This window comes from Cebus imitator, unplaced genomic scaffold (genome assembly GCF_001604975.1).
Source record: "Cebus imitator isolate Cc_AM_T3 unplaced genomic scaffold, Cebus_imitator-1.0 Scaffold92, whole genome shotgun sequence".
Classification (NCBI taxonomy): domain Eukaryota; kingdom Metazoa; phylum Chordata; class Mammalia; order Primates; family Cebidae; genus Cebus; species Cebus imitator.
The window spans coordinates 2,606,714-2,619,941 of NW_016107407.1; the positions used below are offsets into that span (position 1 = coordinate 2,606,714).

Here is a 13,228-nt window from a genome sequence, read left to right on the forward strand (position 1 = left end):
GAGTTTCACCCTTGTTGCCCAGGCTGGAGTGCAGTGGCACAATCTCTGCTCACCACAACCTCTGACTTCCAGGTTCAAGCGATTCTCCTGCCTCAGCCTCCCAAGTAGCTGAGATTACAGGCGTGTGCCACCATGCCCAGCTAATTTTGTATTTTTAGTAGAGATGAAATTTATCCATGTTGGTCAGGCTGGTCTCGAATTCCCAACCTCAGGTGTTCTGCCCACCTTGGCCTCCCAAAGTGCTAGGATTATAGGCATGAGCCACTGTGCCTGGCTCCTGGTACAGTTTTTCAAAGGACATTCATTTTAGAATGCATGTAGCATTTTCACATTAGAAGACATTTGAAAGAGTGTCTTTGACTTTAGGAAACTTAAAACCAGAAAAATTGCATGCAGTGCCCTGAGCTACATAGTTGGAGCATCAGAGGTAGTAATAGACTCAAGGCCTCTATTTGACAGTCTTTTATGAAAAATTAATGTGCTAAATTCTGTTTTGTTCTACCAGGTTGAGCAGATATGTGGAAGGTTAGACTTTTACTAAAGTAGCAAAATATTAAAATTAATAGATGTAACACTTTGATTGATGTCTAGAATTTGTCTTCTTTTTTCACTGGACAGGTAAATACCAGCTGTCCCCTACAGTGAATATGCCCCAAGATGACACTGTCATTATAGAAGATGACAGGTTGCCAGTGCTTCCTCCACATCTCTCTGACCAGTCATCTTCCAGCTCCCATGACGATGTGGGGTTCGTGACGACAGATGCTGGTACCTGGGCCAAGGCTGCAATCAGTGATTCAGCCGACTGGTAAGCTCACCTAGGGTTGGAAAACATGAATTAATTACAGTCCTGTTTTATGTTTAAGTGGCTTACCACTAAATACAATTAATCTTTTTTTTTTAATAGCCATGCTCTGTTTTCATGGTTTTTATACACTTAATCATCACTCTTTTAATAAAAGATTATACCCCAACCCTGTAAACTTAATTGCTTTAGCCTTCAAGAGCTATAGTTAGTAATGTAACCAAAACAACGACAAAATTATCACCAACCAAAAAACCGTGCCCATTTGTTTCTAAGTTACTTTGTTTATGATTTATTCTGTGTTAATTTGATACATTGTTTTGCAATTAAATAAATAAATTATTGGCAACTCCCTAAACTGATTGCAACAGCTAGGTAACTTTGACAAAACTAATAGTTGATGTGTTCTAAGACTGGGAGAAGCCTTTTTTTAAAGTCTTTTTTAGAGTACTGTAACTATACTGTTTCAAATGCTTTGTAATTGCTTTTAACATAGTGACTTTTAGGGCACTCCCTGCTATTTTTTCTCCTGTGTCTTTGGAAATAGAAGAAAGCATTTGATATTACTGAGCCAATGTATGGCTCATGAATGTGGATGTGTGCCTTAATCTTTATGCCTAGTAATTGTATACGTCAATAAGCAAAAGCAAAGCCCCTCTTGGGGACGACCTCACAAGGTTATAGTGATAATTAACACAAACCTTGTGAAGTATTGTACCAGAATTTTCTCATTGCCCTTTCTCTGGGGCCTTTATGAATATATCAGCAAAATCATATTTAAATGTTATGGTGTTCCTTCACCACTTAGCCATTCCTGCTTCCTACTGTTTTTCTGGCTTGTGTCAACATTAAATATTAGATAGGAGGCGTCGGGGGGACTGGCATTTGTTTGTGTTAACATTTTTAGTGATGATCTTAACAAAGTGAACCGCTCCCCCAGTCTTCCCTGGCTCGTTACATGAACACACAAAATACAGTTGATTTATCTGTTAATTCTGAAGGTGTTCTCTTGGAGTAAATCTCACCTCTGATTTGGGAAGATTCATCTCTGGCTTCTCATTTCTTTCTGTTTTAATTCTCTTTTTGAAAGCACAGGACTTAAAAATAGAACTACACTCAAACCTGCATGACAATGGCCCATCTTTGAATGAATTTTTTGGTTAAACATAGAAAGGAAGACTACAATGTGAAGTAAAAACCCATTTGAAATCTGCAGATGGTGTGACATTGACTGCTGTGTCTCATATCTCTTTCTGAAAATGAAAGTAGCAACAGAGAAAGCAAGAATTACATAGATGCAGTATTCATCTTAGGGACAAAAGCCTTTGAATCTCTACCATGATGAGAAATTGTGGAGGTGGTCATAGTTATAGATCTGTTTGGGGCCTCATAAAGCACTGTATTAGTGAAAATAGATAAATAAGTAGCAGGGATAGATTGTGGCTTTAATTTCCCTCAGGGGGATTTGCAAAATAGTGAGGACTTGTATAATTTTGCTGTGTGGAATGTGGAGCAAAGAAAATAATATGAATGAAGGGTTATCCAAACAAGAATGGCAGCTGTTCTGAATCACAGCAGAAACTGTAAGCTCTTCCAGCCTGACAATATCTTCCCTAATCCTTGATGGAAATGCTATGAAAACAAAAGGCCAATAAGACAGGGTTAATAACTGGAATTTTAATAACATCAGGGGTCAGGGTATGGTTACATTTTTTAAAGAATCAGCTGTCATTCCTGCAATCTAACTTGTTAAATATTCTAGTGTACTGTTTATTGTGTCTGAAATTAGTTTAATAGTTATATTGATAGGGAAGAATTAATTTTGTCATGATTTAAGAATATTTAGTTATTTTAAGACTCTTACTAATGCACAGACTCATTTGACATTTTAAATTGTGTTCATTGCACAGTTGTCGAAGGCTATGTCAAATGACTAAACTTACTTGTTTGCTTACAGAACATACGATTTTCAGTCTATTAATTGAGGGAACATTAATAATGTGTTTATGGGGGAAATGAAGCAACAAATTCTAATCTTACTGGCAGCATAATTTTAGAGGATGTAAAATTAAAGATGCACCAATATGTGTTTTTCAGGCGAGATTGGCAGTGGCGATTTGTATTTCTTTGAAAAATCTTTTATCAATAATTTCTGCTAACACTGTATTTCAAATTCATTCTGTTCACAAGTTTGGTGCAGTGTTGGAGTTGAGGTTTAAATTATTCTACAAGATGTAAAAAGAATTGATTAGCATGTACAAGGTGACTGGAGAGATCCACTGTCTATATAAAAGAATTATTGGAAATATTTAGAGTTTGCTGCTGTAAAATTGTGTCATATTACTCATCATATGGGCTTTAATTTTTTACTTCTAGAAGTGTGTTTTTTCACTGGGGTGTATGTGCTCTGATAATTATAAGCCATGTATACCAAAGCATAGCAGTATGTGAAGGGGCATATGAGGCTAGATGTCTGTCACCATAATGTGTATTACTTTGATCATTTGATATAGTCTTCATTGGGTGATGACTTACTTGTTTAGTAGTTAGCAATTTACATGGAGCTTTCACCTTAGGTTGCTGAATTCTCTCATTAGCTTTTTAAGTGGATGAGACAACTGTTCTCTTTATTGAGCACATTAATACATAGCTCAAAACATCTCAAGTCACGCTACCCAATGGCAGGACTTTGCCTGCCCTCTTACTTTTCCAAACATTTAGCTTAGTTCTTCTTTAAGAGCCAACTCTTATTTCATGCACAGTAAATGGCAACTGAATTTCTGATGTGAATCCAAAGGTTGACTATCTTTTTACTAGTATGGATGTTAATTCTCATTAGGCTGTTAAGGGTTAGAAAAGCTTGCTTCCAACAGAAACATGAGGAAGACTATCATAAATTCAGCTGACAGTGGAAGGAGCCCGGGGCATTCTCAGTGTGCTCAGTTAGCTGTAGAGAGGGATGTTCTCCCACCTGGCCAGATAGATAAGGTGGCTGGACCTGATACTGTAGGGCTGGTATACTCATCTACCCAAAGTGCCCAGCACAGAGAAAACCCTTTTCATACTATGAACTGTGGATAGAACACCTGATAGCCCTTTAGAACGCATTCACAGATTTTTACAAACAGGCGTGATTCTGGGACATCTTCAACCACTTGCATTGGAGGAACACTTCAGAAGGCATCCTGTTACCAGCGATTTGCCATATGCTTCCTTATCATCCCCACTTGGGCCACTGTGTTGATGTCATCCAAATCGAATGTCATCTAAACTTAGTCATGCTCTTCCTGACTCTCATATACTGTTTATTCACTCATTTGTGCACCCCCAGCATCTGTTTCATACTCCTGGTTTAGCATTTTTCTTATGAGCTCACAGAGCATAGGGATCTTTCTTATCTGTTATTTGGACCTACGTATCTGGCACAATGCCTTAATCAGAATAGGTTCTAATAAGTGTTTGTTGGATTGATTTCTTTGTTGATTTAATATTTCAGAGAAACTGCAGCCTAATGAAATGACATGCCATAATGACATATATTTTTTCTTTCCTTAAAACACAACATAAAAGATATATAAGAAGGCTAGAATATACTCTTTTTGAAACTTCTGTTTAATTACAATTTATATGGTCACTTGTTCGCTGCCAGTATTTGTATATAATATGTGACAGGTTTCCTGAAAAATTCAATCCTTCCAATATTAGGCTCATTTTTTATAATCACCTTGAAATTATTCTGTGTTGTCAAATAGAGTGAAGAAGCAGAGAGGAAAGTAGAGAAGGAGAAAATTCACATGGAGAAAGAGTTACTCTAAGTATTAAATGAAGTTTGTATTTTTCCGTCACCACCTATACAGCCAGTTTTTTTTTTTTTTTTAATGAACTGTATGTGTGTTATTTAGTTCACTTTTTCTTGAGGAATACATATATGTATATTCTCACACACAGGTATGTATGAACCTTCCTAAAACGGATGTCTGCTATTAGTAAATATTTTTATGTTTGTATTTTTCTTCACACCAGCTCTTTGAGTCCAGATGTTGATCCAGTTCTTGCTTTTCAACGAGAAGGATTTGGACGTCAGAGTATGTCAGAAAAGCGCACAAAGCAATTTTCAGATGCCAGTCAATTGGATTTCGTTAAAACACGAAAATCAAAAAGCATGGATTTAGGTAGTGAGTACAATCTCCATGAATCTTTATCTAAATAAGGTTTAAATGCTTTCAGGATAAAATTGATGGTCCCAAACAGATGTCTGTTTACTTTGAGCAATAGAGAAAATAAATATGAAGTGTGGCAATTTGGCAAAAATTAGTTTTTCTCCGAGTTTGAGATAACAATATTACTCATAAGTGGCATGTTTACATCATATGCAATATGTTAATATACATGTTTTCTTATGAGAAAGGAAACAAACACATATGCATATCATACTATGTCCATGTATCTTTATTTCACAAAATGAAATGTTTTAACACTTTGGCTATTCAAAACCAGTTCCATTGAAATTGTATTTGGTTGGTTGTGGGATTTTTTGAACTGGAAGAGAAAATTTTGGAGAGAAATCATTATCTCAATCCATGTCTGGAATTTGGTTACTTCATGATGTCTTCCTTTCATTGCTGTCCTTTAAGGTTTATTTATTAGAAACTCTCATGTTTGGATAATGAAGGCATTTAATCAAAGTAATTATTTGAGAGTATTTATTATAGAAAGTATTTAAGAGCAAATGAGAGGAGGAAAATAATCATATTTGTTCAAACACCAATCAGGTAGTGTCTCTTTAAATCCAAATCCACCAAAAAAAAAGTAAAATAATTAATTATATCTAGACACTGAATGATTTAAAACCTTTGTTAATCAACTGTAACTTATGCTATTCTCTGGTGGCTGTTTGTACTCCAAGACTAAAAGCATTAACTTATCATATGCGTAAAGAAAAATTTGGTGATGCATTGCCTTGGCTAATTATGATATGCTAACATATAACACACATGTCTGTTAAATGAAATGACTGGCATATTGCATGGAGACACTGCTTTTTTTCCTCCTTTTTTGATTATGAATGTTTGCTTGATGTTTTATAGTATTTGCATGAAATGTTAGCTGAGGATCGTCACCTAACTGAAAAGGTCTGGGAATGGTGGAAGCATGATGGGCTATGGGAACTAACTGGGCTAACCATTATACATTTACCTTTTAACAGTAGCTGACGAGACTAAACTCAATACAGTGGATGACCAGAAAGCAGGTAAGAACGGACAGTTAGACTGTTGCCATAGAAACCGTGGCCCACAGAGCTTATCACAATTACCGAGCTGCCAATCACATGCCATGAAAACATACATATTCCCGGCTTACGCAAATGTTTTCTTTGCGGGAAATCAAATTACATAAGAAAAGAAGTATTTTCTGTTACTAAAAATTTATCAGTGGTGTACTTACTAAATAGGAATATAATTTACTGCTTCAAAAAGGCTAGAAACAACCTAGATATTCTTAATTATATTCATGTAAGGATGTTTTATCCCAATTAAAAAAAATCAAAATCCTGAAAATATGATCTATTATAGTAGACTCCTAGGTTTTTAAGTCATCTATGCGATGTCTAGGTTAACATCCAAAAAGTGATTCTCAGAGTGCCAATTTTGGTTTGAAAGATAGTAGTGCCAGTATAAATATTTTTCATTATAGGGCAATGTCCAGTATTGCTATCATTAATCACTCAGAAATCCTTTTTTTTTTTTTTGATGCTGAAATTAGCTTGTAGTTAATCTGACATTGGATTAGACTATATAATGCATATGGCTTCGTATCTTAATTCCTGAGCTTGTTTTAAATTCATTACTTCTAAAATACTGCTAAATCATTCCATAGAAACAATGGATTATATTGGACTGGGTTTGCATTACGGTCATTTGTTTCGCTTTTTATGTCATTGTTATATGACAGTAATCAGAGGAAAGTCTTTAAGTGTTGTTAATGTGCTTTGTGCAATTGACCATTTATGACTTATTATAAGTTGGGAATAGCTTTTTAATTATTCTATGTACAGTGTGATGTAGTTACACTTCTTAACACTAATAAGCTTCAATTTACCTTTTTAACCTGCAGTAGTGAATTAGTTTTAGCCTACTTAAAAAATGTGTATCCCACATATATATGAAAAGATTATTTTGTACATGGTTGGAGTTATAGTCTCTGGAGTAAAAGATAGATGATAAAAAATACATCTAATAAATCATAAGATTAACTGTATTGCAAGGCAATTAACTGTAGCCTCAGCCCTTACTGAGTCATTGTTGTTCTTATGAAACCTAAAGTTTATTGAATCACAGCTAAAGAAAAATGTTACAGGATAGTTCGCATTTGTAAAATAGTAATTAGTGTTTAGAGTTAGCAGTACTTCGTACTTTTCAAGCAGGGACCCCAATCCAAGTAAATATTCACAGAAACCAAATCGAGCTGCTCAGGTTTAAGGACCTAACTTTATATACAATGTTAGTTAGGTAAACTGAGAAAAATACTTAATTTAACCAACTCACAGCTGCTATAAGGTAAAGGACAGTTTGTTGTGATCTACAACATAATGATACCCAAGTTATAACTCAGTGCATTTGATAACTTTCATGGAAAGTCATTACATGAGTTTCAAGGCACATTTTATAGTCTAATCAAAACTCAAACTATGTTTTTGTGTTTTAAAGTGTTAGATTCTAGAGAAAAAAGAACCTTTTTTTTTTTTTTTGCACTATGTGCAGTCTATCCTACCATTTTAAATTAGAAAATCTTGGGGCAAAAAATTTTTACCAAGGTGTAAAAATACTTGGTCTGTTGGCTTTACATCTAAATGAATAAAATACCTAAGGTAGATATTTAATTATCTCTCTGTCCCCTAATATTAGATAATGAACAGATTTTCACTTATTTTTCTTTCTTCACTTCACTTGACTTGAGTTTTCAAGAAAGATTATGATTAGTCCAAAGGTTTTGGGGAGAATCATAGTGGCGTTTTAGCATAGAGCATCTGTCTAGCCTAGCCACTAGCCTTTCATAATGAAAATTGAATTACATTTCCCTCTGTCCCTTGCAAAAGACATCCTTCCCTTTCCCTTTTTTTTGGAGGGGGCAAGAGGGATATTACTAAGTAGGAGTGAAATATAGATCTAGGGAAAATGGTATGATTTTAATTTCCCTCTTTTTTTTTTTTTTTTCCAGATTTAGGAATCTTCTACATAATTTCTCCCCAAATTATAACAAGGCAGAACAGGTGTAAGGAGAGAATTGCATTTCTAATAGTCCCATTCTTGAAATATAAAAAATTAGCAAAGTATGCTAATGACCTAAAAGATTTACGTAAAGTAAGAGCTTAAAATATTGTTTTAAAATTAAGATAAAAGATACTGATTTTTATGGTGTAAATAAAAAGTCTTTTTTGTATACTTTATATACAGAATTCTTTTTCAATTTTCATTAATAGTAAAATGCTAAGCTTGTATTGTTAGCAAATCCTTTTAGGTTTGGTTTTTTTTTTTTTTTTTTTTTTTTGAGACGGAGTTTCACTCTTGTTACCCAGGCTGGAGTGCAATGGCGCGATCTTGGCCCACCGCAACCTCCGCCTCCTGGGTTCAGGCAATTCTCCTGCCTCAACCTCCTCAGTGGCTGGGATTACAGACACGTGCCACTATGCCCAGCTAATGTTTTTATATTTTTAGTAGAGACGGGGTTTCACCATGTTGACCAGGATGGTCTCGATCTCTTGACCTCGTGATCCACCCGCCTCGGCCTCCCAAAGTGCTGGGATTACAGGCTTGAGCCACCGCGCCCGGCCCTTTTAGGTTTTTTTTTAAGGCACTTGACTGAATCAGTGTGTTAGGGATTTTAATAACTTCATTGGAAAATCCTAACATATCGCTCAAAACCTTTGTTACAGTTTCTTTGTCAAATATAGTACTAAAATGTATGTTACTCATGTTATAAATCAAAAGTTAGCAAGCTCTTTCTGCAAAGGAACAGATGGTAAATATTTTAGGTCTCTGTTGCAACTTTTACATTCTACCATTGTTGAATGAAAGCAGCCATAGACAATATGTAAATACATGGGCATGGCTGTGTTCCAGTAAAGTTTTCCACATTTGACTCATGGTTTGCTGATCTGTGTTGCAGATTCAGAAGCTGTAGATAATTGACATTTTGTATAATGTTTTATTATAAAAGTTTTCATCTATACATAAATATTCACTGACCTTCCACAAACCCAGGGCCCACCATCCACAATGATTAACATTTTGCCAAAAGGTTATTTAACAGTGTTATGAATTTAGGGAAACGACTAGATAGGTGAGCTCTGAAGTGCACTTACACAATTATTATCTATTGAATTATACTTTCACCATTGTTTTTCTTTCCAAGTTTGCTTGTGTTTATGCTGAGGGACACTGAGTTTTAATAAATGCCATTTCTGATGCCATTGCTGAAATTCATTATTCTCATGCCATTTCTAAAATTCATTATTCAAGTTTTTATTGTTCTGAGAATACTAAGTAAAATCTCAGCTAACTTTACATAAAGAAAAGTTTAATATAAATAAATGGTGTTTTTATGAGGATTCTTTCTGCAAACATGAAATCTTTATTCATGATACATACTCACATACAAATACATGCACACATACACATATCTTTGATAAACCCAAGAAAGCACCAAATATTCGCCTAATATGTATTTATAGAACCCAAATATAGCTGGTAAATGGTGAAAATTGATAGGCATAATTTATTCACAGAAAGATCTTTCTATGCAAATTGTAGAAACTGTAAAGGTAAATATTCCTACCTAGGAATGGTCTTTTCCCATTCTTTTTGATTCCTTGATTTCTTATTATGTAGGTTTTTGGAACAAAGTTCATTTTCCTTCCCATGACATGACTTTTATGAGTAATTTAGAAAATGTACTTGTCAAAAATTGTAGTGCTACCCAGAGAAAAAGTAAGATTGATCTCTTTGAAAGAAATATGTCACGTGAACTTTTGTCATAAAATAAATAAAAAAATATAGATAATCCTGCGTTGAGAAAGCTAAATATGACATCTTTTCCTTTTCAGCACAATAATTTGTGGAATATCATTTCTTCATTATGGTCATGTGTTTGCCTTTCTGTTTGTGCTACATTTTAAACGTGTCTTATAAAACAGCTTCATTTAAGATCTGTGAATCTTAAAAAGTTAATTTTTTGTTTTGACTCTTTGAATGTAATTCTATTTTATATTCTGAGCTGTGGAAAGCCTATGTCACAGCTATTTGTTTTCTGGGTATTAACATGATCAACATATGGGCTGATGACCCCATGCAGAGATAAACTATTTTGTTTCTCCTACCCTCCCATTTTTTTTCACCTGTCTTTTTAACAGTATACATGAAGAACCAGTTCTATAACCTGGATTGCCCAGGTGGTGGTGCACAGCTGGTATTTCAGTCATCAGAAGCTAAATTAGTCTACCTTTGAGTGTCAGGTCAGGCAATGATGGATAAGGCTGTCTTACCTGGTTAAAGAAATCAGTTTTGATTGCCTTCCACAGCTTAGTACTACTATTGGTATTATCTCTGGCCCTTCTGCTATAGATCCTCAGGAAATAGAGCCAAATTTTTAATTCCTGAAGCTTGTTCCTGTCATCCTCATGAAATGTCCTTGTTAATTGCTAAGCTGTCTTTGTTCTGTCCATCACCTGTTTTCCAAACATATTATTCCCAGGCCTAGAGATAGAAGTATTCATATCCAGTCTCTCCTTTTTCACTTCCCTCTGAGAAAGAGCCCTTGCATAATCTGTTTATATTCAAAGCTTATGTTACTCTTTCTGTAGAATATCCATATTTCCCAGGATTGTTTTTTGCCTGCTGCCAGGTTGTCCTAATTGTTTTGGTGACATGTAGGCCCCCATGCTCTTACTCCTTATGGAGTGTTGTGAGTCTGCAGTTTAGCCAGGAAGAGACTTGATGAAGCACATTGATGTGCATGTCTAACTTCTGTTATAAATAATTTTAAATTGCCAAAAAAAACAAAGGTTTTCATTTAGGTGCAAAGCCTATTCTTGGTTGCTTACCTTAGCCTTCTCCTCATTGTCGCTTGCTTTTCAAATGAGCTTCCAGGTTATTCTGGTTCTTTAGATTATTTCTATTACTGGAGCAAAATGATTTGACAACATTTGATCTGTTGAATTTTTTTTTAAAGTAATGACTTAGAGTTTTTTTTCTAATGCAAAGAGAGAAAATAGACCAAGTCTAATATAAATTTGGAAAAAATTAAAATTAGCAACTATTACTTCAATTATTCTTTGTCTTTTCCATCTACATTCCAGAACTCATTATTGCGCAGTAATTATTATGTCCCTGAAGTTTTCCACAGTGCGTATTCAGATACATACTTTACACTAATTCACACTAACATTTTGTTTTTATAAACCTCCCAGGTTCTCCCAGCAGAGATGTGGGTCCTTCCCTGGGTCTGAAGAAGTCAAGCTCATTAGAGAGTCTGCAGACTGCAGTTGCCGAGGTGACTCTGAATGGGGATATTCCTTTCCATCGCCCACGGCCGAGGATAATCAGAGGCAGGGGATGCAATGAGAGCTTCAGAGCTGCCATCGACAAATCTTATGATAAGCCTGCGGTAGATGATGAGGACGAAGGCATGGAGACCTGTAAGTTTATAATGGCTGAAAGAGTAACAAAATGTCTCTATAGAGCAGCATTTCTTACCGCGGGCTCCTAGGAGATCTGGGGGTTTCCTAAGACTCTTCAGGGGAATTTCTGAGGTCTCCTAGGTCCAATAATCTTATTTCATAATAAGAAGATGATATTATTTGCCCTTTACTTACATTCCCTCATAAGTATACAGTGGGGTTTTCTGGAGACCACATGTCATGTGATTCTGCATTAGATTGAATGCAGAAGCAGATAAGAGAATCCGTCTTTTAGGCCAATATTAAATTAAAAATTTCTAAAATATTTAACAGTGCCAATGTTCTCACTTCTTTTGGAATATATAATTTTTTTGGTAAAAATATAATTTCTGTAACACGAAATTGCTTTTAAAAAGTAATATTTAAAGACTTTCCTAGTTCTAAATCAGTAAATGTTGCTAGATGTAATCTACATACAAAAATGTAATTTGGAGTACTTAATAATTTTCAGGGGTATAAAGTTATCTTGAGATCAAAATGTTTGAAAACCACTACTTTGTAGTATCTCTGCTAGGGTGTCTCCATTGAATATCTGTAATAATCTGTGATCTTAAGAACACATTTTTGTTTTGTTTTCAGGAATTATTCTTGCTTTCCTGTAACTAAAATAGCAAGCTATATTTGTGTGGGTATATTTTAAAATTGCAAAATATTTAAAGCCAAGATTATTACAAGTCAAAGGTTACTACAAATGTTTTCCATGGTTTATTGGAGAAAAAATAAATTTATAGATATGTACAAATGTATCCTTTCAGAGAGTTAAACATTTATTAAAGTAACCATTCTTTTAAAAAATAATGGAAAAACTCTACTGATATATTTACTAAGAAGCAAAGGGTTTAGGAGACCTAATAGTGAAAATTGTTGATTGTCTTGTACTGTTTGTAACTACTAATTTATCTTTTAGTGTTTTAACCTCAGATGTGACTCAACCATCAAACTATTGTAAGAATAGTTGCAGGGACCACAGAATAAAGCTAAAGCAGAGACCAGAGATCATTTGTGTGGATTGTAAATTACTTACAATTCAACATTTGAGTGGGCCATTTCTATCACATATACCTAAGGAAGATTTTTATAGGGAAGAAGAGTTTTAAATAACAAAGGTCACATTTTGAGAATAAGGAAAAGCTTTTGTATTTTGCTTATACATATAATGCATTTGGGAAGATGAATATTTCTGACATAATGTAATATGCAAAGCATAACTTAGAGGATCGTTACACTTCTCTCCACCTCCCCCTGAGTCTCCATCTAAATCCAGGTAGTTTTTTCACTAAATCCAGGCAACTTTTTCAGCCAGTGATTACAAATATATGCAGCCTATTCTTGCTGAATGAAGAGCATATTTCCTATTTTTGCTGCCAAATCTGGTCTCCAAGAGCCTGAGTCCTATGAGCTTTCGACGCTGTTGAGCTTTCTCCCTTTGTAATAATGCTTCCTTACCATCCTAATCAATATTACTTGACAATTGTAGAGCTTGCTTCTGTATGTCCTGGGTGTATATTTAATCAAAAATTACTATGCTTTGTCCCCTTTATATAATTTTTGAGTATCTACAATTTATGATGCTTTTGAACTTTTTTCTTGTTCTGGTTAAAATGTTATTTGATTTCCCCTAAAAAATGCAGTTTGCACTTATAATAGGTCACTCATTTCCAGTGTAACAGGAGATAGAATACATATGT

The 13,228-nt window shown here is 34.8% G+C and overlaps 1 protein-coding gene across 22 annotated transcripts in view; it reads left to right on the forward strand.

Annotated features, from left to right (window-relative positions):
• The window catches only part of PARD3 (par-3 family cell polarity regulator), a 709,408-nt gene that overhangs the window by 472,476 nt on the left and 223,704 nt on the right, over nucleotides 1-13,228 (forward strand). For 10 of the 22 annotated variants that reach the window (XM_017535365.2, XM_017535373.2, XM_017535366.2 and 7 more), the window contains 4 exons: nucleotides 619-808; nucleotides 4,829-4,980; nucleotides 6,012-6,056; nucleotides 11,271-11,498. In XM_017535365.2, the coding sequence (XP_017390854.1) occupies nucleotides 619-808; nucleotides 4,829-4,980; nucleotides 6,012-6,056; nucleotides 11,271-11,498 (615 nt within the window). The remainder of the gene's footprint in view (nucleotides 1-618; nucleotides 809-4,828; nucleotides 4,981-6,011; nucleotides 6,057-11,270; nucleotides 11,499-13,228) is intronic. The other 12 variants (XM_037740921.1, XM_017535375.2, XM_017535378.2 and 9 more) reach the window with 4 other exon arrangements.